Source organism: Amblyraja radiata, chromosome 22 (genome assembly GCF_010909765.2).
Source record: "Amblyraja radiata isolate CabotCenter1 chromosome 22, sAmbRad1.1.pri, whole genome shotgun sequence".
In the NCBI taxonomy this organism is placed as follows: Eukaryota; Metazoa; Chordata; class Chondrichthyes; order Rajiformes; family Rajidae; genus Amblyraja; species Amblyraja radiata.
The window spans coordinates 42,874,972-42,900,336 of NC_045977.1; the positions used below are offsets into that span (position 1 = coordinate 42,874,972).

The 25,365-nt window shown below is 49.9% G+C and overlaps 1 protein-coding gene across 1 annotated transcript; it reads left to right on the forward strand.

The window, feature by feature from the left end:
* Positions 1–6,416: 6,416 nt before the first annotated feature.
* LOC116985456 (protein disulfide-isomerase A2-like) lies at positions 6,417–24,603 on the forward strand. The gene is made up of 11 exons (XM_033040246.1): positions 6,417–6,705; positions 9,931–10,137; positions 12,347–12,480; positions 13,022–13,159; positions 14,721–14,837; positions 15,722–15,847; positions 17,432–17,626; positions 19,106–19,226; positions 21,632–21,813; positions 24,305–24,409; positions 24,517–24,603. Exons 1-11 carry the CDS (start codon positions 6,471–6,473, stop codon positions 24,601–24,603), a joined length of 1,647 nt encoding a protein of 548 aa, XP_032896137.1. The 5' UTR covers positions 6,417–6,470.
* The last annotated feature ends 762 nt before the right edge of the window (positions 24,604–25,365 follow it).

Consider the following 25,365-nt stretch of genomic DNA (forward strand, 5'->3'; position numbering starts at 1 on the left):
GTTGAGACCCTTCTTCAATCTGAAGAGATGCTGCCTGTCCCGCTGAGTTACTCCAGCTTTTTGTGTCTATCTTCGCTTTAAACCGGCATCTGCAGTTCCTTCTGACACAGGTCTAATTGGTAATTGGCTTGGTATAAATGTAAATTGTCCCTAGATCGTCAGTTTGAACCCAGACATTAAAGGTAGACAAAAATGCTGGAGAAACTCAGCGGGTGAGGCAGCGTCTATGGATCGAAGGATAGGTGGCGTTTCGGATCGAGACCCTTCCACCTATTTCCTTCGCTCCATAGACGCTGCCTCATCCGCTGAGTTTCTCCAGCATTTTTGTCTACCTTTGATTTTTCCAGCATCTGCAGTTCATTTTTAAACATGAACCCTGACATTAAACACCGCGCCAATGAAGCCCGTGAAGTGGACATCTACGTTTCTAAAGGACGTCACGGGCTGCAGACAACTCCAGCATGTCCCGACCTTGTGTTCCTTGCACCCAGCCTTTTGCCATCCACCTTCTGCTTCACCTGAATTTGCCGTCAGTCCCAAATACAAAATGCCTGTCGATCGCCGAGAGGAATGTGAAATTGTAGCTGTTTATTTGACAGTATTTCACCCTCTCACAGCAGGGTCCTTGATTACATTGTGTTGAGTCTGGCTGCATTCCAGTGATTCTCTCTGCCTTGGACTTTGCCTTCCACTGAGAAGCTTCTTGTGATGGAGGCAGCATGTTAGATAGTATGAAGATGTGTGTTGAGGTCATGTGATAGGAGCAGAATAAGGCCATTCGGCCCATCAAGACTACTCTACTCTGCCATTCAATCATGGCTGATCTATCTCTCCCTCCCTCCTAACCCCATTCTCCCCACAACCCCTGCACAAGAGTGTGATGTAATGGAAATGCTGTACTTCACTCCCAGCCCTGACTGCTTTGCCCTCTCTCCCCTCCCCCCCCCTCTCTCTCTCTCTCTCTCTCTCTCTCTCTCTCTCTCTCCCTCTCTCTCTCTCTCTCTCTCTCTCTCTCTCTCTCTCTCTCTCTCTCACAGCTGACTGTATCAATGACAAATATTGTGCATTTTTGGTCGCCTCCTTCATTCCAAAACGCTTTGTGAAATTTCAGTAAGATTCTTCAAGTGTAATGAGGTGGGCGTGTGATGCCCCTGGACTGTTGCTGCCGCGGTTCACTGTGGCCAGCGACTGGCCCATCCACTCCGCTAGCCCCATCCTATCTCCATGTGAAGCTCTGATGTTCCTGTGACGTGTTTGATGCTTCAAATAAAGATTGGGCATGAGAAGACCAACCATCGTCCTCTTGTTTTATTTACTAACAGAGCCTAGAAAGGTGATATATCCCTCACAAGCCAATCAAAGTTGATCTTGAAGAAACCTTAAGGGCCTGTCCCACATGGTGATTTTTCGGCAACGTCATATCCGTGTCGCCAAAATATTTTGAACATTTCAAATTCCAACGTTGACAAAAAAAAGTAGCGACACTTGAAAAAACGGCGTGCGTCAAACATCGACGACCTGATACGTCAGTCAATGATGCCGACAGTCGCCAAAAACATCGGCAAGTGGGACTGGCCCTTAAAGCAGACACAAATACTGGAGAAACTCAGCGGGTCAGGCAGCATCTATGGAGCGATGGAACAGGTGACGTTTCGGGTCGAGACCCTTCGTCAGACTTCAACAAAACCTGGTTGTTTGTCGCTTGGTGGAGGGTGCGAGTGTGATCCTGCACAGCCGTGCCCACACTGTAGCACCCACACTGTAGCACCCACACTGTAGCACCCACACTGTAGCACCCACACTGTAGCACCCACACACTAGCACCCACACTGTAGCACCCACATACTAGCACCCACACACTAGCACCCACACTGTAGCACCCACACTGTAGCACCCACACACTAGCACCCACACACTAGCACCCACACACTAGCACCCACACACTAGCACCCACACTGCAGCACCCACACTGCAGCACCCACACTGCAGCACCCACACTGCAGCACCCACACTGCAGCACCCACACACTAGCACCCACACTGTAGCACCCACACTGTAGCACCCACACTGTAGCACCCACACTGTAGCACCCACACTGTAGCACCCACACTGTAGCACCCACACTGTAGCACCCACACACTAGCACCCACACTGCAGCACCCACACTGCAGCACCCACACTGCAGCACCCACACTGTAGCACCCACACTGTAACACCCACACTGTAGCACCCACACACTAGCACCCACACTGCAGCACCCACACTGCAGCACCCACACACTAGCACCCACACTGCAGCACCCACACTGCAGCACCCACACTGCAGCACCCACACTGTAGCACCCACACTGCAGCACCCACACTGTAGCACCCACACTGCAGCACCCACACTGTAGCACCCACACTGCAGCACCCACACTGCAGCACCCACACTGTAGCACCCACACACTAGCACCCACACACTAGCACCCACACACTAGCACCCACACACTAGCACCCACACTGTAGCACCCACACACTAGCACCCACTGTAGCACCCACACTGTAGCACCCAGACTGTAGCACCTACACTGTGTTATTTACATATCACACCATTAAACCCAAGTAGAATCAACACTATTGCCAGCTAATCAAAGAAAGAACAATGACACCAAGGGCGGCACGGTGGAGCAGCAGTAGAGTTGCTGCCTCACAGCGCCAGAGACCCGGGTTCGATCCCGACTACGGGTGCTGTCTGTACGGAGTTTGTACGTTCTCCCCGTGACCTGCGTGGGTTTTCTCCGAGATCTTCGGTTTCCTCCCACACTCCAAAGACGTACAGGTTTGTAGGTTAACTGGCTTGGCAAATGTAAATTGTCCCTAGTGTGTGTAGGATAGTGTTAGTGTGTGGGGGTCGGTGCAGACTCGGTGGGCCGAAGGGCCTGTTTCCGTGCTGTATCTCTAAACTAAACTCATTGGCACAAATACCGTGCATAAGCCATGTGGGACTTCAGAGTTGATACCTCTACATTGTTTGTACATCTGACATTATTTACCTTTATTCTATCAGGACAGTTTTCCTTTCACATCTCCACCTTGTGGCGAGGTGGTGAGTTTGAAGAAGGGTTTCGGCCCGAAACGTCGCCTATTTCCTTCGCTCCATAGATGCTGCTGCACCCGCTGAGTTTCCCCAGCAATTTTGTGTACCTGGTGAGTTTGTATGTCAGGTGTGTGTGTGTTTCATCGCCCATAATGGCCACACACAGTGTGATTGTCACAGGATAGTCCATGTGTGGAGTGGCTTTGCTCTTCATTCAAGAAAGGCAGCTTCAAAATGAACACAAACTATCGGCCGTCTGGGTGAACTCATCTTTTACACACAAAGTCCTGGAGTAACTCAGCGGGTCAGGCAGCATCTCTCGACAGAAGGGATGAGTGATGTTTTGGGTCAAGACCCTTCTTCAGAGCCGACCCGAAACGTCACCCATTCCTTCTCTCCAGAGATGCTGCCTGTCCCGCTGAGTTACTCCAGCACTTAGTGTCTATCTTCGGTGTAAACCAGCATCTGCAGTTCCTTCCTACACATTTCATTTAACTCGGTCCTCAGTGCCAGGGGCCACAGTTTAAGAATAAGGAGTAAGCCATTTAGAACGGAGACGAGGAAATACTTTTTCTCACAGAGAGTGGTGAGTTTGTGGAATTCTCTGCCTCGGAGGGCAGTGGAGGCAGGTTCTCTGGATGTTTTCAAGGGAGAGCTAGATAGAGCTCTTAAAGATAGAGGAGTCGGGGGATATGGGGAGAAGGCAGGAACGGGGTACTGATTGTGGGTGATCAGCCGTGATCACATTGAATGGCGGTGCTGGCTCGAAGGGCTGAATGGCCTACTCCTGCACCTATTGTCTATTGTCTCTCTATACATTTTAATAATATTCCCGGCATAATAACCAGTGCTACCATAACGATAATAAGGTTTGTTTTATTTTGTGGGAACTTGCTCATCAAGGTTGGGGAAAGGCAATATTTATACATTGCCGACCCACCAACTGGACTAACGGCCACACCTCAGGCCACAGGCCACAGGCCACAGGCTGGCTGCTTCATTTAAAATCACTCCGTTGTAAAATAATGTTTTATTCCAAGATCTATGATCATTATTGTGGCAATATTATTCATATTTACCTAACCACATTTGAATCATAAAGTCACACAGCGTAGAAACAGGCCCTTCGGCCCAACTAATCCATGCTAACAAAGATGCCCATCTAACCTAGTCCCATCTGCCTGCGTTTGTCCCATGTCCATCCTAAACATTGCCTGTCCATGAACCTGTCCAATGTCTTTTAAATATAGTCCCAGCCTCAACTACCTCCTCTGGCAGCTTATTCCATACCCCCCCCCCCTTCCCGCCAGCTTGTTCCATACACCCCCCCCCCCCCACCCCCCCACCAGCTTGTTCCATACACCCCCCCCCCCCCCCTTCCCGCCAGCTTGTTCCATACACCCACCACACTCTGTGTGAAAAAGTTGCCCATCACCTTACACCTGTATCCTGTAGTTTGTGAAATAAAACAAGTATTTCTAGGTGAATAACCAACAAATATATTGTATGATCTGTTTACCTATGAACGTACTCTGTGCCTAGTCATAACTTTGTTAAAGTCACCCCTAACTTGCTTCATCGGCTGGCAATGTCAACACCGTAGTGGCGCTGTACACCAGGTTCTCCAGTGGGGGAGGTGAGTAAACAGAGGCAGTAACTTGGACCTAACGCCAGTCTACACGTGGCTCTCCACATCTGCTGGGAAGAGACCGTTTCCCAGAGTCAGTGAGCTGTCAGCTGCCGGAGAAATATCAACCTCCAACCACTGCCTCACGGGGCAAGGGCAGCTCATTCTCACATCTAGTTTAACATTTCAACGTATGTGAGGATAGATTGGTCAAACATTGTCGAAACATCAGTTGAAACCCGTACTCTTGTCTCCCCTACTCTGGGCCAAAGTATCTGTGCATTCACACTACCTAGTCCTCTCATGATTTGATACATCTCTATAAACAAGGTCACCCCCCAGCCTCCTGCACTCCAAGGAATAAAGCCCTATCCTGCCCAGTCCCACCCTGTACTGTAGCTCAGGCCCTCGAGTCCTGGCAACATCCTCGTAAATCTGCTCTGAACCCTTTGCAGATTAACGACATCCATCCTGTAGCCGGGAGATCGCAGGCGAGCACAAGAGTGGCCTCAACACCAGACTCCAGGAGTGTCCTCAACTCCAGACTCCAGGAGTGTCCTCAACTCCAGGAGTGGCCTCTACTCCAGACTCCAGGAGTGGCCTCAACTCCAGGAGTGGCCTCTACTCCAGACTCCAGGAGTGGCCTCAACTCCAGGAGTGTCCTCGACTCCAGGAGTGGCCTCGACTCCAGGAGTGGCCTCTACTCCAGACTCCAGGAGTGGCCTCGACTCCAGGAGTGGCCTCGACTCCAGGAGTGTCCTCACCAACATTCCTGTAGCTGATACTTGCGTGGGGGACAGTGTTTTGTTTGACAGGTCTCCCAGGAAAGTCCAGGATAGTTTCCCTGTTTTCGAGCCAACAATCCTGATCCGGCCATTATCATTCCAACCCAGGAGCCACGAGTGTGGGTGGGAAGGAACTGCAGATGCTGGTTTAAACCGAAGATGGAGAGAAGGAATGGTTGACGTTTCGGGTCGAGACAGAAGAAGGGTCAGGCATCCCTTCACTCTAGAGATGCTGCCTGTCCCGCTGAGTTACTCCAGCATTTTGTGTCTACCTTCAGCCAAGAGTGTTTAATGGTCATGTAACCAAAACGGAGCAGTGAGAATCTTCCCCATCAGAAATGGGTGAGAAATCAGTGGGGTGTCACAGTGGCGCAGCGGTAGAGTTGCTGCCTCACAGCGCCAGGACCACGGGTTCGATCCTGACTACGGGTGCTGTCTGTACGGAGTTTGTACGTTCTCCCCGTGACCTGCGTGGGTTTTCTCCGGGATCTTCGGTTTCCTCCCACACTCCAAAGACGTGCAGGTTTGTAGGTTAAATAGCTTTGGTAAATATTGTAAATTGTCCCTAGTGTGTGTAGTGTAGTGCTAGTGTGCGGGGATCGCTGGTCAGCGCAGACTCGGTGGGCCGAAGGGCCTGTTTCCGTGCTGTATCTCTAAACTGAACTAAACTAAAATGGAACAAAGTTTAGAATGAATACTTAATTTTACTGAATTAATGGAACTGAGTTATCAACTGACAGGGTTAACCACATGAATAACTCATTCATCAAACAGGTCAGAAGTTTCTCATTGACAAGTTCACAAACAGGCTGCAATTATATTGGCAGATGCGATACTTCCCACACTGCTGCCCCACCAAGGCCTGGTGTCACTCCACAGGTGGGAGTAATCAGTGAACAGTCCAGTAGCAACGCTCCACGCAGTGCAGTAACTGGCCGTGTCTCTGGCCTTGTCTTTATCAACGCTGCCTCAGTGAGTGTATGGTTCCCATCACCATGTCCCACAGGTACCTGGCCATGCTGCTCCTCACCCTCACCCTCACCACCCTGACCCAGGCTGCCCATGCCCAGCTACAAGAGCACGCCTTGCCACCAGAGCAAGATGCTGAGGAAGTCACCTCGGACGAGATCACGGAAGAGCAGGACGTTTTGGTGCTGAACAAACACAACTTTGTCACAGCGCTGAAGGAGAACAAGTACCTGCTGGTGGAGTTCTGTAAGTAAATAGCCGCAATAACGCGCCCATAACCTTCTCTCCACAGTTTCACCCAACGTTAAATCAAACCTCCTTGACAAACCACACGTACAAATATCAAGTTGCCGTGAGAAGCGGTACATTTCTGAGCACGTTATCCAACAATCAGTCAGTCGAGTCTGGGACACGCTGTAATAACTACATATTCAAACCCAATGTAATGTTGGTGAACAAGGTGACTATGGTCACAAATCAGTCTCCCTTATCCACACACATCTACGTCTATTTCTCAACCTTCACTGGAGGATCTGGAAGTAATTAGTAGATGTTGATCATTGCAAGGAATTACTTTTCTTTGTAATGAAGAATGTACTATAATATAAAGTGTTAAATAATTAAATATACCACAACCAGAGAGCGGTGCTGAGCTACTATCTACCTCATTGGTGACCCTCGGACTATCCTAGATCAGACTTTACTTTCTTTACCTTGCACTAAACGTTATTCCCTTATCGTATCTGTACACTGTGGACGGCTCGATTGTAATCATGTATTGTCTTTCCGCTGACTGGTTAGCACGCAACAAAAGCTTTTCACTGTACCTCGGTACACGTGACAATAAACTAAACTCAACTCAGGAAAATGATGCGTTGGAATAATATAACATTTCAAATTTCTACTACTTACAAAACAAAGTCGCGTACTATTTTGAATCAGGTTAAACATTTTCTTCTGTCCTTCCAGAACAGTACTATTTATTCACAGTATACACTCTAAACGCAGAATAACAACTTGCACAAGTTCCATAATTGCCTGAACAAATGTTGATCTTGTGAATTGATATTTGATGTCGGTGTGAATTTGAGACGGGTCTAGAGAACTTGTTGTTCTGCAGCCCAGATGTAAATCCCAGGTTAAAGGACTCGGTGTCTTCACGGACGTCTGCTCCAGCCATGGGCAGAGATGTCCACAACATGTCATTACTACTGGTGTTAGTACCGCAGTATCTGGCAACGTATATTATCCATAAAGGAGTTATGGAGTCATCCAGCACGGAAACATGCCCTGTAACTGGACCCGTCTATACCGGCCAAATGGCCATCTATAGACTCATCTACTCTAGAACCACCTACTCTAGACCCATCTACTCTAGAACCATCTACTCCAGGCCCATCTACTCTAAGCCCATCTATAGACCCGTCTACTCTAGAACCACCTACTCTAGACTCGTCTGCTCTAGGCACCTCTACTCTAGAACCACCTACTCTAGGCCTGACTATTCTAGGCCCATCTACTGTAGACCCGCCTATAGGCCCATCTACTCTAGAACCACCCACTCTAGGCCCATCTACTGTAGACCCATCTACTGTAGACCCACCTACTCTAGGCCCATCTACTCTAGAACCACATACTCTAGACCCATCTACGCTAGATCCATCTATAGACCCATCTACTCTAGGCCCAAATTTCTCCCAACCTTTTCTATCCATGTATCCGTTATATGTTGAAGGTTCTGGTGGAATATTGTAAGTAAACATAATTAAAGTGACTCAAATTGACTTGCATATGTCATGGGCACATATGGTTAATTGGGGTATTTGGTTATTTGGGGTATTTGGTTATTTGGGGGAATTTGGTTATTTGGGGTATTTGGTTATTTGGGGGTATTTGGTTATTTGGGTTATTGGGTTATTTGGGGTATTGGGTTATTGGGTTATTGGGTTATTTGGGGGTATTTGGTTATTTGGGGTATTGGGTTATTTGGTTATTTGGGGTATTGGGTTATTTGGGGTATTGGGTTATTTGGTTATTTGGGGTATTGGGTTATTTGGGGTATTGGGTTATTTGGGGTATTGGGTTATTTGGTTATTTGGGGTATTGGGTTATTTGGGGTATTGGGTTATTTGGGGTATTTGGTTATTTGGGGTATTTGGTTATTTGGGGTATTTGGTTATTTGGGGTATTGGGTTATTTGGGGTATTTGGTTATTTGGGGTATTTGGTTATTTGGGGTATTGGGTTATTTGGGGTATTGGGTTATTTGGGGTATTGGGTTATTTGGGGTATTGGGTTATTTGGGGGTATTGGGTTATTTGGGGGTATTGGGTTATTTGGGGGTATTGGGTTATTTGGGGTATTGGGTTATTTGGGGTATTGGGTTAGTTGGGGTATTGGGTTATTTGGGGTATTGGGTTAGTTGGGGTATTGGGTTAACATAGAAACATAGAAAGATAGAAAGTAGGTGCGAGAGTAGACCACCAGGTCCGTCGAGCCCGCACCGCCATTCGCTCATGGCTGAACACTAAACAGACACACTTACCCACAAACAGTAGACACAAGACACAGAACACAAGACACTACCCTCCCCTTTATACCGCTATCACCCCTCTCCACCCCAAGAACCTCGTGATCTCCTGGGGGAGGCAAAAAACCGGATAAAAACCCAGGTCCAATTCGGGAAAAAAATCCGGGAAATTCCTCTCCGACCCCAATCCAGGCGATCGACACTTGTCCAGGAGATCACTCAGGTCTTACTATACTAACCATACCTAGGTCCATATCTCTGCCCTCTCCCCGTAGCCCCTTATCCCCTTGGCAGCTAAAAAAACATCTATTTTAGTCTTAAATATATTTAAAGTTTCTGCTTCCACTGCTCCCTGGGGCAGTGAATTCCATAAATTAACCACCCTCTGGATGAAGAAGTTCTTCCTCATCTCAGTTTTAAAAGAGCCCCCCCTTATTCTGCAACTATGTCCCCTAGTTCTAGTTTCCCCGATCATTGGGAACATCCTCGGTGCATCCACCCGATCAAGGCCCCTCACGATCTTATATGTTTCAATGAGATCGCCTCTCATTCTTCTAAACTCCAAAGAGTAGAGTTCCAGCCTACTTAACCTTTCCTCATATGTCAATCCCCTCATTGCAGGAATTAATCTTGTTGGGGTTAGTTGGGGTATTGGGTTATTTGGGGTATTGGGTTATTTGGGGTATTGGGTTATTTGGGGTATTGGGTTAGTTGGGGTATTGGGTTAGTTGAGGGTATTTACTTTGGAGACATTTCTTCAAAGTCCAAACTTTGCATTGGTTTAGATTTTCAGATAACAATCTTTGACAGAGAAACATTTGATCAGATGTATAATGTGTAGAACATTGGAGAACATTTATATTCGGCAGGTGTAGGTGACTTTGCTGGTGTCCAGAGTTGAAGGTGGTTATTGATGTTCATTCTCTCTGTCCCTTGCTGAAGATGCCCCCTGGTGTGGCCACTGTCAGAGTCTGGCTCCAGAATATTCCAGAGCTGCCGAGCAGCTGAGGAATGAGTCTGTGGAGGTCAGCCTGGCCAAGGTCAATGCCATTGAAGAGCCGGAGTTGGCTGCAGAGTTCCAGGTCAACAGCTACCCCACCCTGAAGCTGTTTAAGGAGGGCCACCGAGATGCTCCAGTTGACTACACAGGTAATGTGGTTCCTACACCCTGCGGGAAATGCAAAGTAGTCGGTCACATGGATAAGCAGGGAATGGAGGGATGTGGATCACGTGACCAAAGGGGGTGTCCAATGTTGGAGCCACTCAGGGTGAGAGGAAACTCCAGCTCTTCCTGGTGGGAATCCCATCAGGCAAGAGGTACAGAAGTGTGAACACACACACCTCCAGATTTAGGGACAGTTTCTTCCCAGCTGTTACCAGGCAACTGAACCATCCTACCACAACTAGAGAGCGGTCCTGAACTACTATCTACCTCATTGGTGACCCTCGGACTATCCTTGATCGGGTTTTGCTGGCTTTACCTTGCACTAAATATTATTCCCTTATCATGTATCTGTACATTGTAAATGGATCGATTGTAATCACATTAACTAGTTAGCACACAACAAAAGTTTATCACTGTACCTCAGTACACGTGACAATAAACTAAACTGATACTGAACTCTTGTCTGAAGAGAGCGTGTGTGACGGCCAGCTGCTCTTCACTGTATGAAATGGAGAGATTGCTGTTAAACTGAGATATTAAAAAGTGAGGGCATAAACAGAGTGTGCAGTTAAATCAGCAGAGAACTCACTGATGGTGAAATAGATTCAAGAAATTAATGAGCTTAGCCCAATACACTTGTAGCAATGTTCATTACAACGTGCTAATGCCTGCAGCTATTCAATGTTTAATGATCGAACTCTCTCTGGGTCGAGTCTGATGAAATGATATTCATGTCAATAATTCCCTGATGATGGAATATCCTGACAGAAGTAATGAACTGACACAGGTCCCATTTACATTGATCGATGTCTGCACTGTGATATTAGTCAGTCACGTGTGTCCCCACCCCAGTTACAGCTGCAATTTGTTCCACTTTACAGAGTCTTTCACCAACTATTTCCTACTTGGACTGATGCAAGTGCATTTACTTTACCTTTAGACTTCAGAGATACAGCGCGGAAACAGGCCCTTCAGCCCACCGAGTTCGTGCCGACCAGCGATCCCCGCACACTAACACTACCCTACACACACTAGGGATAATTTACATTTATACCAAAGCCAATTAACCTACTAACCTACATGTCTTTGGAGTGTGGGAGGAAACTGGAGCTCCCGAACAAAACCCACATGGTCACAGCGAGAACGTGCAAACTCCGTACAGACAGCACCCGGGTCTCTGACACTGTAAAATCTCCGAGTTCGAATCAGAGCAAACTCGGGAGAACTCTTGAATGAACTCCTACAGTGGGACAGGCTGGAAGGCAGAAACTCTACCACTGCGCCACATGTATTTAATATTTTAAACATCATAGTTAAATAAACTGTGACATAGACACAGGCACTAATGGCCCTGGGCTCATGAACCACATGCTCCATTTGTAAGGCCAGCCAAAAACGTTGAAGTCTAGGTTTTCAAATTTGTAGAATTTGACTTTAACTTTATACTTTTCAGTTATTAGTTTATAAAAAACAGAAGTTAATTATTCACAAAATCACAACAGGATAGGGCGGGAATATTGTTCAAGAAGGAACTGCAGATGCTGGAATCTTGCGTAGAACACAAACTGCTGGAGTAACTCAGCGGGTCAGGCAGCATCTGTGGAGAACATGGATAGGGACCCTGAGTTTAGTTTAGTTTAAAGATACAGCGTGGAAACAGGCCCTTCGGCCCATTGAGTCTGTGCCGACCAGCGATCCCTGTATACTAGCACTATCCTACACATTAGACAATTTAACATAGCCAATTAATCTACAAACCTGCATGTCTTTGGAATGTGGGAGGAAACCAGAGCACCCGGAGAAAATCCATGTGGTCACGGGGAGAACTTGCAAACTCCGTACAGACAGCACCCGTAGTCAGGATGGAACCCGGGTCTCTGGCGCTGTGAGGCAGCAGCTCTACCCGCTGCACCACCGTGCTGTCCCACTGTCTGTGGTGGTGGGGAGAAAGCTGGGAAAGAGATGGTGGGGTGGGGGGGGGGGGAAGCCTGGAGCTAGATTGTGAGTTGATGCTGGACCAAGTGGGACGTGTTGAGCCCCGGCCCCCAATCCGAGGCGGGGGGGAGGTGGGGGGGCTTGATATCATGCCGGCACCTTCCTTGTGTTAAACGTTAGGCATGGCCCGTCTATGAATGAAGCACTGGGTGATCTACAACACACACTGACGTTTACCTGATGTGTTCTGGTTTGAAGGCAAGAGGACCGCGAGTGGCATTGTGGGCTGGCTGAAGCGGAGAGTTGCTGCCAGTTACCTGATCATCCACTCTGCTGCTGAACTGCAAGCGTTCATTGATGCCGCACAGGTGGCCGTTGTTGGCTTCTTCAAGGTACTGATTACAGCTGAACTCATTCAACACCTCGCTAAATAAACCATCAGTTTAATAGAGAACATTCAGCCGATACGTAAACTCTGAACCGTGGAGACTTGGGGGCTTTGCTTTGTTGTCTTTGCACTGACACACTTACTCACGCATTCGCACACACATGTATATATACTGACGTTGCTGCTTATTGTCGTGTTTACACGCGTGTCGTGTTTACACGTGTGTGGTGTTTACACGTGTGTCGTATTTACACATGCGTAGTGTTTACACGTGCATCGTGTTTACATGCGTGTAGTGTTTACACGCGTGTCGTATTTACGCGTGTCATGTTTACACGTGCATTGTGTTTACACGCGTGTCCTGTTTACATGTGTGTCGTGTTTACACGTGCGTTGTGTTTACACGCGTGTTGTGCTGCTGGAATGTCACGGTTGTGTTTGTGGCGTGTGACAATCTACGCTGGCATGGTGAGCTGAGTGACTGGTGATGAGTCCTTGTTGCTCTGGGTGAAGCTGCCCGGCTGATTCTGTTTTTCTGTATCGAGGATGTTGAAGATGATGATGTGAAAGTGTTTGTGGAGGTGGCGGAGGAAGCTGTGGACATCCCGTTTGGCCTGAGCAGCAGTGCGGAGATCCTGGCTCAGTACGGGCTCACCAGGAACACCATCTGCATGTTCAAACAGGTGAGTGTGAGCAGTGTTGCTGCTGTCATTGGATGGCCTTCTGACATTAGCTGGTGCTTGGTATAGATGTACAATTCACAGTCGGTCCCCGCCTGAATTGTGGGATTAACCCCCCCCCCCCCCCCTCCCCAACAATGCACAGGCATTGAACGACAGAACATCAACAGTGCATTCTGATCAAATCATGGAGTCATATGGCCCTTCAGCCCTACTCGCCCATGCTGACCAACATGCCCCATCTAAGCAAGTCCAATCTGCTTGCGTTTGACCCGTAGCCCTCTAAACCTATCCTATCCATGTACGTGTCCAAGAGTCTTTTAAATGGTGTTATAGTCCCTGCCTCAACTGGCAGCTCGTTCCACACACCCACCTCCCTGTGTGTGCCTCGTTTAGTTTAGTTTAGAGATACAGCACGGAAACAGGCCCTTCGGCCCACCGAGTCCGCACTGACCAGCGATCCCCGCACATTAACACTATCCTACAAACACTAGGGACAATTTACATTTACACCAAGCCAATTAACCTACAAACTCACACGTCTTTGGAGTGTGGGAGGAAACCAGAGCACCCGGGAAAAAACCCACGCGTTCACAGGGAGAACGTGCAAACTCCACACAGACAGCATCCGAGGTCGGGATGGAACCCGGGTCTCTGGCGCTGTGAGGCAGCAGCTCTACCCACTGCGCCACCGTGCTGAATGCTAAGTTTTATTCAATGTTGAATTCTATTTGATATTCACTTCTGGTGACTTTTCCATGGTGTTAAAGATGCCAGATTTGAATCAGTAATGTATTCTAAAAGGCGTTTGCTTTCTCCTGCCTGTGTAGGAACTAAAGCACCAGGGATGTATTAGTGGGCAATGTGTGTGAGCTCCAGACATGGGTCTATAGTGAGCTCCAGACATGGGTCTATAGAGAGCTGCAGACAGTTCATCGCTGTCCACGATAAACACTACGTTATCACATGGCCACTGCTCTATAACACGGGCAGTGATTGCTACAAATCCACTCAGTGCTAATGATATCAGCAAGGATTCCCTTCCCTAACACCCACCCCGACTGTTTATCCTAACCTGCTCTCACCTGCATGCTGTGAGGCAATTATCTGGATTATGTCATTAAAAAAACATGTTTAATTGGATGCCAATTACAGAAAGCGAGCTCTGGATATTCCTCAGCTGGGTCTTGGTGACCCAGTTGTTTATAATTGTTTCTTTATCAATAGACAATAGACAATAGGTGCAGGAGTAGGCCACTCGGCCCTTCGAGCCAGCACCGCCATTCATTGTGGTCATGGTTGATCATCCACAATTCCCCCCCCCCGACATCAGTCTGAAGAAGGATCTTGACCCAAATCCATAGATGCTGCCTCATCCGCTGAGTTTCTCCAGCATTTTGTGTCTACTTTCTAATTGTGGGAACAGCTCCGTACTGTAAAGATGATGAGCACAATGTCTGCATCTGACCGGCAGAGACTCTGCTGAATATACTGAGCTCATCGTCTGTATGTGACTGGGACAGACGCTGATGAATATACAATTAACTTGTGATTTCTCCTGCAGTTTGATGATCGCAGAACAGACTTTGAGATCGATCATCAGTCGGGATTGGTTAAGGACAAACTGAGTAAATTTATCAGAATTAATGAAATGCACCTGGTTACGGAGTTTACCAAAGAGGTACGGCCAATAACTCTGTCTCCTGATAGACACAGGCACATTGATAAGGACCAGTTCTTGCCGCGTTGGAGGCTGAGGATTGGTCTTATGGAGGTGAATAATATCATGGGAAATAGATGGGCTCACAGTCTGCTTCTGCTTCTGGTTCTGGTGACGACTGCGCAAACACCTCACCAGTGGTTATCTCAAGCAGCGCGTGTGTTGGGCGGTAACATCTTCCAGTCAAAGTCAATCTCATTCGTCACTAACACCCGAAGATGCAGTGATATGAATTTGCCAGCAGCGATACACTTAAAAAGAACACACAATACACAATAGAATTTAACACAAACATCCACCACAGCATTCTTCACTGGGGTGGAAGGCACAAAGTTCAGCCAGTCCTCCTTATTGTCCTTGGGTAAAGGGAATATTGGCAACCACGTCTATTGAAATGTAGCCAGTTGACGATGTAGGGACCGTTATTTTGTCGAGTTTCATGGCAGTCGGTGCTCAGGGAGGACGGGGAGATTTGATGGCGTGATTTGTGAATCTCCTTGTAAATTGCAAGAAGTCTTTGCCTGATTTTGCTTTCCCCCAGGAGTAGGGGAACAGAGAACTAGAGGGTGAGAGGGGAAAGACCATGCGGGGTGGGGGGGGAAGGGAACATTCGAGACACTGCGATAACAGCAGGAGATGGAGCAGACACGGGCTGTGGGGAGAGATTCAACAGGAAATGTTAAATATTAATAAAATCCTTCCATAATTGCCATGGAGTGAAGAGTGGTCGATGGGCCGAATGGCCTAATTCTGCTCCTATCACCCATGAACCTATGACCTTATGACTGTAATTGTACCATGGCTTGTACAGTCTGTATTTCACAATCCATCTTTTAATTTTGCAGACTAACCCAAAGATTTTTGAAGCTAAAATTGACAACCACATCCTGATGTTTATCAACAAGACGATGGAGGACCAGAGTCAGCTTTTGGAGAAGTTTCGAGAGGCAGCGGCCTTCTTCAGAGGCCAGGTAGAGGCACCACAGCTCAGGTCCAGCAAACTCTGCAGCTGGGTGTATGGAACCAGCTACGAGAGGAGAGGGGTGGGGGAACTCAGGTGGGAAAGGTTTAGAGGGAACTCAACTATGCCAACCAACATACCCCATCTACACTAGTCCCACCCTGACCAACATGCCCCATCTACACTAGTCCCACCCCGACCAACATGCCCCATCTACACTAGTCCCACCCCGACCAACATGCCCCATCTACACTAGTCCCACCCCGACCAACATGCCCCATCTACACTAGTCCCACCCCGACCAACATGCCCCAACTACACTAGTCCCACCCCGACCAACATGCCCCATCTACACTAGTCCCACCCCGACCAACATGCCCCATCTACACTAGTCCCACCCTGACCAACATGCCCCATCTACACTAGTCCCACCCCGACCAACATGCACCATCTACACTAGTCCCACCCCGACCAACATGCCCCATCTACACTAGTCCCACCCCGACCAACATGCCCCATCTACACTAGTCCCACCCCGACCAACATGCCCCAGCTACACTAGTCCCACCCCGACCAACATGCCCCATCTACACTAGTCCCACCCCGACCAACATGCCCCATCAACACTAGTCCCACCGCGACCAACATGCCCCGTCTACACTAGTCCCACCCCGACCAACATGCCCCGTCTACACTAGTCCCACCCAGACCAACATGCACCATCTACACTAGTCCCACCCTGACCAACATGCCCCATCTACACTAGTCCCACACTGACCAACATGCCCCATCTACACTAGTCCCACCCCGACCAACATGCCCCATCTACACTAGTCCCACCCCGACCAACATGCCCCATCTACACTAGTCCCACCCCAACCAACATGCACCGTCTACACTAGTCCCACCCCGACCAACATGCCCCATCTACACTAGTCCCACCCCGACCAACATGCCCCATCTACACTAGTCCCACCCCGACCAACATGCCCCATCTACACTAGTCCCACCCCAACCAACATGCACCGTCTACACTAGTCCCACCCCGACCAACATGCCCCATCTACACTAGCCCCACCCCGCCCAACATGCCCCATCTACACTAGTCCCACCCCGACCAACATGCCCCATCTACACTAGTCCCACCCCGACCAACATGCCCCAACTACACTAGTCCCACCCTGACCAACATGCCCCATCTACACTAGTCCCACCCCGACCAACATGCCCCATCTACACTAGTCCCACCCCGACCAACATGCCCCATCTACACTAGTCCCACCCCGACCAACATACCCCATCTACACTAGTCCCACCTTGCTGTGTTTGGCCCATATCCCTCCACACCTGTCCTATCCATGTACCTGTCCAAGTGTCTCTTCAATGTAGGCATAGTCCCTGCCTCAACGACCTCCTCTGGCAATCTCTAGTTGACATAATCATCAGTCCTGTCTAACTTTGGTAATGCAATGAAAGTACGGAGAGACAGCGTGAATGTAGAGGCGATCTTCATGAAGAGCGGACGTGTGGAGATGAGGATGAGGGGAAGCCAAGGCTGGAGATTGTCCTCAGTGTCGGCATGCTATTGTTTCAGGTGCTGTTTATTTATGTGGACATGGACCATGACAATGACCACGTGCTGGACTACTTCTCCGTGAAGAGAGAGGACGCTCCCACTATCCGACTGATCGACATCAGCGGCATGAAGAAGTACAAGTTCCCCTTTGATGAGATTACGGCCAGTAATGTCCAGAGCTTCTGTCAACATTGTCTGGATGATCAGCTCCAGGTACTGCCCACAGTGTCACTCTGCTGCTAGAGGTCAAGAGAGGAGGTTACTAAATATTACAACAAGCCCATTCTCTGCATCATTCCTAGTATTTGATAATCACCATATGGCGGTTTGTGTCTTCAGTATTTTTCAAGAGCTTTATTGTGAAAATGTTGTGAAGCTTGAAGCAGAAATCCACCACAGTGCACACTGTGGTACCCGCAGTGCTGGAGTAACTCAGTGGGTCAGGCAGCATCTGTGGAGAACATGGATAGGTGACGTTTCACAGAGTGCTGGAGTAACTCAGCGGGTCAGGCAGCATCTGTGGAGAACGTGGATAGATGACGTTTCACAGAGTGCTGGAGTAACTCAGCGGGTCAGGCAGCATCTGTGGAGAACATGGATAGGTGACGTTTCACAGAGTGCTGGAGTAACTCAGTGGGTCAGGCAGCATCTGTGGAGAACATGGATAGGTGACGTTTCACAGAGTGCTGGAGTAACTCAGCGGGTCAGGCAGCATCTATGGAGCTAAGGAAATAGGCAACGTTTCGGGTCGAAACCCTTCCGGGTTTCGGCCCGAAACGTTGCCTATTTCCAGAAGGGTTTCAGCTCGAAACGTTGCCTATTTCCTTCACTCCATAGATGCTGCTGCACCATAACTCAGCGGGTCAGGCAGCATCTGTGGAGAACATGGATAGGTGACGTTTCACAGAGTGCTGGAGTTACTCAGCGGGTCAGGCAGCATCTGTGGAGAACATGGATAGGTGACGTTTCTTCACTCTGGGGTCTCTCTCTGCCTGGTCCACTGAGTAAATCAGGGTCTACAGTTCCTTGTTCCAGGATACAACACAACATCCCATCCTACAATCAATGCTGCTGTAACACCAGGGCCATCGTGTCACAACAACACATGCCGTTTGGATGTGATTGTATTGAGAAGTTTTCGAAGCTCTCGGGAAGGTGGGCGTTCCCCGCTGCCATGTGGGTCGTCAACTTTAGGCTGTGTTTTTAGTCTTGACCTTTGAGCGGCACAATGGTGCAGCGGGTAGAGCTGATGCCTCACGGTACCAGAGACCCGGGTTCGATCCTGACCTCGGGTGCTGTCTGAGTGGAGTTCGTACGTTCTCCCTGTGACCTCGTGGGTTTTCTCCGAGTGCTCCGGTTTCCTCCCACATCCCAAAGGCGTGCGGGTTTGTAGGTTAATTGGCTTCTGTAAATTGTCCCTAGTGTGTAGGTGGGCATGTAGGATAAAGTAGAACTGGTATGAACCAGTGATCGCTGGTCGGCATGGACTCGGTGGGCCGAAGGGTCTGTTTCCACGCTGTATCTCTGCACTAAAAGGCAAAGCCCTTTCCTTCAGCCAACTGGTCTGTGTGGGTCACTGAAGGAGAGTCTTGGCATCATGGACATTATGGGCCGAAGGGCCTGTTCCAATGCTGAAATGTGCTACATCCCCATTCTATCCATTGTAACAAGAATTTCTTCCATCATTTCAAGCCTTATTTAAAGAGTAAAGATATTCCGGCCGATTGGGACAAGAATCCGGTGAAAGTTCTGGTGGGGAAGAACTTTGAAGAAGTTGCCTTTGACGAGATGAAGAATGTGTTTGTGCAGTTCTGTAAGTATTGATGGGACACGCTACTAGTGTATATGTTACTGCTGTGGATTCACACAACACGGTACAGTATTGATGGGACATGCTGCTAGTGTATATGTTACTGCTGTGGATTCACACAACACGGTTCAGTATTGATGGGACATGCTACTAGTGTATATGTTACTGCTGTGGATTCACACAACACGGTTCAGTATTGATGGGACACGCTACTAGTGTATATGTTACTGCTGTGGATTCACACAACACGGTACAGTATTGATGGGACATGCTGCTAGTGTATATGTTACTGCTGTGGATTCACACAACTCTACTTCTGCCTCACAGTGACAGAGATCCCGGGTTCCATCCTGACCACGGGTGCTGTCTGTACGGAGTTTGCACGTTCTCCCCGTGACCTGCGTGGGTTTTCTCTGGGTGCTCTGGTTTCCTCCCACACTCCAAAGACACACAGATTTGTAGGTTCATTGGCTTGGTGTAAATGTAAATTGTTCCTACTGTGCGTGTAGGATAGCGTTAGTGTGCGGGGATCGCTGGTCGGTGCAGACTCGGTGGGCCGAAGGGCCTGTTTCCGCAATGTATCTCTAAACTTAACTAAACTAAACACGATATTTAGTTAAAGTTAGCCCTCAGTTTAAGGTGTCCAGTGGGTTCAGTCTGATGGGCTGGTCCACATCCCCTCACCCACATACCAACGAGTGGTCCACATCCCCTCACCCACATACCAACGAGTGGTCCACATCCCCTCACCCACATACCAACGAGTGGTCCACACACCCTCACCCAGACACCAACGAGTGTGTTGACTGGCCATCGCTCATGTGTCTAGTTGTGCTTCTTCCACTAAACCCTGCACACTGCCTCGTTTCAACAAGAACAAAGCTGGAACTATCGGCTCCAAGCATGTTAAATATTGTATTATGAGACAATATTGTGTGAGATATGAAGTCACTTCACACAGGCGGCTTTATGTTTAGCACACCGCTGGTCACTGTGTTTAACAGACAAGTTTCACCTGGAACTTCCTTCAACTTCCCCCAGTCCTTGAATGTCCACCTCGTCTACAACCAGGGAGAGCAAATCACAATCTAGCTACGGACAAAGATTTAATTTGCCTCAATCATTTCCTGACTCCAATATTGTTGCTGCCAATAGAACAGCGTCTAACTGGGTCCAGAATCACCCATCGTGCGATGATTCATTGAAGAGATGGTCAACATCCTGTCCGAGACGATCCTCATCCTTTGTGTATTGTGTTGGGTTGGCACCTCCCCCCCCCCCCCCCCCCCCCACCCGCGCCCAGGGACGCCCCTCCCCCAGAGTGACCAGCAATCGCCCCTCACCCAGAGTGACCAGCGATCGCCCCTCCCCCCCAGTGACCAGCAATCGCACCTCACCCAGAGTAACCAGCGATCGCACCTCACCTAGAGTGACCAGCAATCGCCCCTCCCCCCCAGTGACCAGCAATCGCCCTCACCCAGAGTGACCAGCGATCGCCCCTCCCCCCCAGTGACCAGCAATCGCCCCTCCCCCCCAGTGACCAGCGATCGCCCCTCCCCCCCCAGTGACCAGCGATCGCCCCTCACCCAGAGTGACCAGCGATCGTCCCTCACCCAGAGTGACCAGCGATCGCCCCTCACCCAGAGTAACCAGCGATCGCACCTCACCAGTCCCCGCTTCCCTTCAATGTCACTCCCACTGGGAATCACACACTCCCATTCCCAAACAAAAGCAGCACGGTGACCATCCCGACTGCCCCAGAGATTGGTCATCTGCTGGTCCTCCCAACCCCTACATCACTGGTCCTCCAGACAGTGGTCCTCCAGACCCCTACATCACTGGTCCTCCAGACAGTGGTCCTCCAGACCCCTACATCACTGGTCCTCCAGACAGTGGTCCTCCCCAGACCCCTACATCACTGGTCCTCCAGACAGTGGTCCTCCAGACCCCTACATCACTGGTCCTCCAGACAGTGGTCCTCCAGACCCCTACATCACTGGTCCTCCAGACCCCTACATCACTGGTCCTCCAGACCCCTACATCACTGGTCCTCCAGACCCCTACATCACTGGTCCTCCAGACACTGGTCCTCCAGACCCCTACACCACTGGTCCTCCAGACACTGGTCCTCCAGACCCCTACATCACAGGTCCTCCCAACCCCTACATCACTGGTCCTCCAGACAGTGGTCCTCCAGACCCCTACATCACTGGTCCTCCAGACAGTGGTCCTCCAGACCCCTAGAAGGCTGGTCCTCCAGGGTGGTGAATCTGTGGAACTCATTGCCACAGAAGGCTGTGGAGGCCAAGTCAATGGATATTTTATAAGGCAGAGATAGATAGATAGATTCTTGTATTGTATTGCCGTGCAGGGGGTGAGTGTTGTTGCCATGTTGTTGTGTCCGGTAGATGCCCCCTGGTGCAGTCACTGTAAAGAGTTGTCTCCCGTGTGGGACGCGCTGGGAGAGAAGTACGAAGACCACGCCAACATTGTCATCGCCAAGATGGATGCCACGGTCAACGAGGTGGAGGCGCTCACTATCCAGGGATTCCCAACCATCAAGTACTTCCCCGCTGGCCCAGAGAGAACGGTATGTTGATGCTCCCACTCTGACCACTGTTCAAGCAACTGGAGTCATTGTCATAGAGACATCCAGCACACAATCAGGCCCTTCGGCCCAACTCCTCCATTCTGACCTCGTTACCTAACCGAGCTAGCCCGATCTTTCTCATCCATGCACCTGTCCAAGAGTCTCTTAAATGTTGTAACTGTACCTGGTTTTACCTGCTTGTTCCATACACACACCACCCTCTGTGTAGAAAGGTTGCCCCTTAGCTTCCTATTCCCCTTTCCCCTTTCACCGTACACTTATGCCCTCTATTTGAAGCCTTGCCACCTGCTCACAGAGAAGACCGTGTTCATCTCTCAGGCCCCTCTATCCTCTCTAGCCCATCCCCACCGCCTGCATTTGGCCCATAGCCACTGAACCCAAAGGTGGATGACTTCAAGAAGATGATCGAGAAGGCACAGTCACTCCTTTCCATTGGTCAAAGGTTACGTGGAGAATGCAGGAGAATAGTGTTAAGAGGGATTCAGATTCAGATTCAGATTCAGATTCAGATTCAGATTCAGATTCAACTTTAATTGTCATTGTCAGTGTACAGTACAGAGACAACGAAATGCAGTTAGCATCTTTCTGGAAGAGCGACATAGAATATGATTTCAATAAATAAATCTATTTACATGCATACAGTCATAGTGATTTTCCTGTGGGAGGAGTGTCGGGGGGGTGGGGGGGATTGGCAGTCACCGAGGTACGTTGTTGAGTAGAGTGACAGCCGCCGGGAAGAAGCAGTTCCTGGACCTGCTGATTCGGCAACGGAGAGACCTGTAGCGCCTCCCGGATGGTAGGAGGGTAAACAGTCCATGGTTGGGGTGAGAGCAGTCCTTGGCGATGCTGAGCGCCCTCCGCAGACAACGCTTGCTTTGGACAGACTCAATGGAGGGGAGCGAGGAACCGGTGATGCGTTGGGCAATTTTCACCACCCTCTGCAATGCCTTCCGGTCGGAGACAGAGCAGTTGCCATACCATACTGTGATGCAGTTGGTAAGGATGCTCTCGATGGTGCAGCGGTAGAAGTTCACCAGGATCTGAGGAGACAGATGGACCTTCTTCAGTCTCCTCAGGAAGAAGAGACGCTGGTGAGCCTTCTTGATCAGAGTTGAGGTATTGTGGGTCCAAGAGAGGTCATCGGAGATGTTGACTCCCAGGAACCTGAAGCTAGAAACACGTTCCACCTCCGTCCCGTTAATGTGGATGGGGTGTGCGTGCCGCCCCTGGACTTCCTGAAGTCTACAATGAGCTCCTTGGTCTTCTTGGAGTTAAGGGCCAGGTTGTTGTCAGCGCACCATGCTGCTAGTAGCTGGACCTCCTCCCTGTAGGCCGACTCATCGTTGTTGCTGATGAGGCCAATCACCGTTGTATCATCTGCATACTTGATGATGGTGTTAGTACCATGTACAGGTGTGCAGTCGTAGGTGAAGAGGGAGTAGAGGAGGGGGCTCAGCACACAGCCCTGTGGAACGCCGGTGTTCAGGGTGAGGGTTGAAGAGGTGTGCTTGTCTAACCTAACAGACTGGGGTCTGTTGGTTAGAAAGTCCAGTATCCAGTTGCAGAGGGAGGGGTCGATGCCCAGGTTACCGAGTTTGGTGATCAGTTTAGATGGTATAATGGTGTTGAATGCTGAGCTGTAATCGATGAACAGCATTCTTACGTAAGTGTCTCTGTTGTCGAGGTGGGAGAGGGCGGAGTGAAGTGCCGTTGAGATGGCATCCTCCGTACTCCCGTTCTTGCAGTAGGCAAACTGATAGGGATCCAGTGTGGGGGGTAGGCAGCTTTTGAGGTGTGCCAGGACCAGCCTCTCGAAGCACTTGGTGATGATGGGGGTAAGTGCAACTGGGCGGAAGTCGTTGAGGCTTGCCGCAGTGGAGTGTTTTGGCACTGGCACGATGGAGGTGGTTTTAAGGCACGTGGGGACAACTGCTTGGGCAAGTGACAGGTTGAAGATGTCAGTCCAGACGTCTGTCAGCTGCGCAGCACAGGCCCTGAGCACGCACCCGGGGATGCCGTCAGGGCCATGATAGATCAGCCATGATTGAACGGTGGATTCCTTCATAAAGATATTGCTTCACATCCCAACATGTTACTTACTTTAGATTCCAATCTAAGACACAGAGTGCTGGAGTAACTCAGCGGGTCAGGCAGCATCTGTGGAGCTAAGGAAATAGGCAACGTTTCGGGTCGAAACCCTTCCGGGTTTCGGCCCGAAACGTTGCCTATTTCCAGAAGGGTTTCAGCTCGAAACGTTGCCTATTTCCTTCACTCCATAGATGCTGCTGCACCATAACTCAGCGGGTCAGGCAGCATCTGTGGAGAACATGGATAGGTGACGTTTCACAGAGTGCTGGAGTAACTCAGCGGGTCAGGCAGCATCTGTGGAGAACATGGATAGGTGACGTTTGGGGTGGGGATGGCAATATGTTGGATGCAGTAACTAACCTGCCCGTGGTTTGTGTGGCAGATTGTGGAGTACTCTGGTGCCAGGGATCTGGAAACGTTGACAAGGTTTCTGGAGAACGGAGGAGTTCTCCGTGAGGAAGGTGACACAGATGACCATGGTGGCACGGTGAGTGCGTTCTGTCTGTCATCTGCACGGGGTGACCACGTCCCGTCTTCTACTCCCACACACATTCCCTGTGTCCTGGTGAGTAACTAGCTGCCTGGATGTTGCAGGTCATGGATGAGGTTCTCCTGGGGAAGACCAACATCACCACGGGCCGAGCGACAGCAGATGAGGACGAGGTGAAGGATGAGTTGTAGTCTCGCCGGCAAGGTGGCGTCGAGCAGACCCGGACAACAGGAGCCCACTCACTCTGATGGATGGATGGCGTCCACGATGGGGGCATCGGTGGCTCTGTGTGTGTGTGTGTGTGTGATACCCTGCTCCTGTGGTGTAGCCCTGGTCATGTAAACACACTCTCCACATCGCCTCACGCTGGCAACCAGTGGAAATAGCAACTTACACAAGAACAATAAATCCTCTCTGACACCATTACCTTCATTCTAGGGCTTCTGTGTTTTGGATTCATTCGACCTGGGGCGTTTGGTTCATAAGTTCACAAGTTGCAGGAGTAGAATTAGGCCATTTGGGTGGGGGAGGGGCTGGTACGGGTGGGGGGGAGGGGCTGTTGGGGGGGGGGAGGGGAAGAGGTGGGTGGGAGGGGCTGGTAGGGGTGGGGGGGAGGGGCTGGTAGGGGTGGGGGGGAGGGGAAGAGGTGGGTGGGAGGGGCTGGTGGGGGTGGGGGGGAGGGGCTGTTGGGGGGGGGAGGGGCTGGTGGGGGGGAGGGGCTGGTAGGGGTGGGGGAGAGGGGCTGGTAGGGGTGGGGGGGAGGGGAAGAGGTGGGTGGGAGGGGCTGGTGGGGCGGGGGGTGTGGGGGGGTGGTGAGGTGGGGGACCACAAAGGAACTGACTCAATGAGTCACCAGTAGTCGGTGTGTACCATTGCTATAGGCTGAGCTGTAATATTTCTGAAGCATTTACTGATGCTGAGTTTCTCCAGCCCTCTCACCTTCAAGCTTTGCC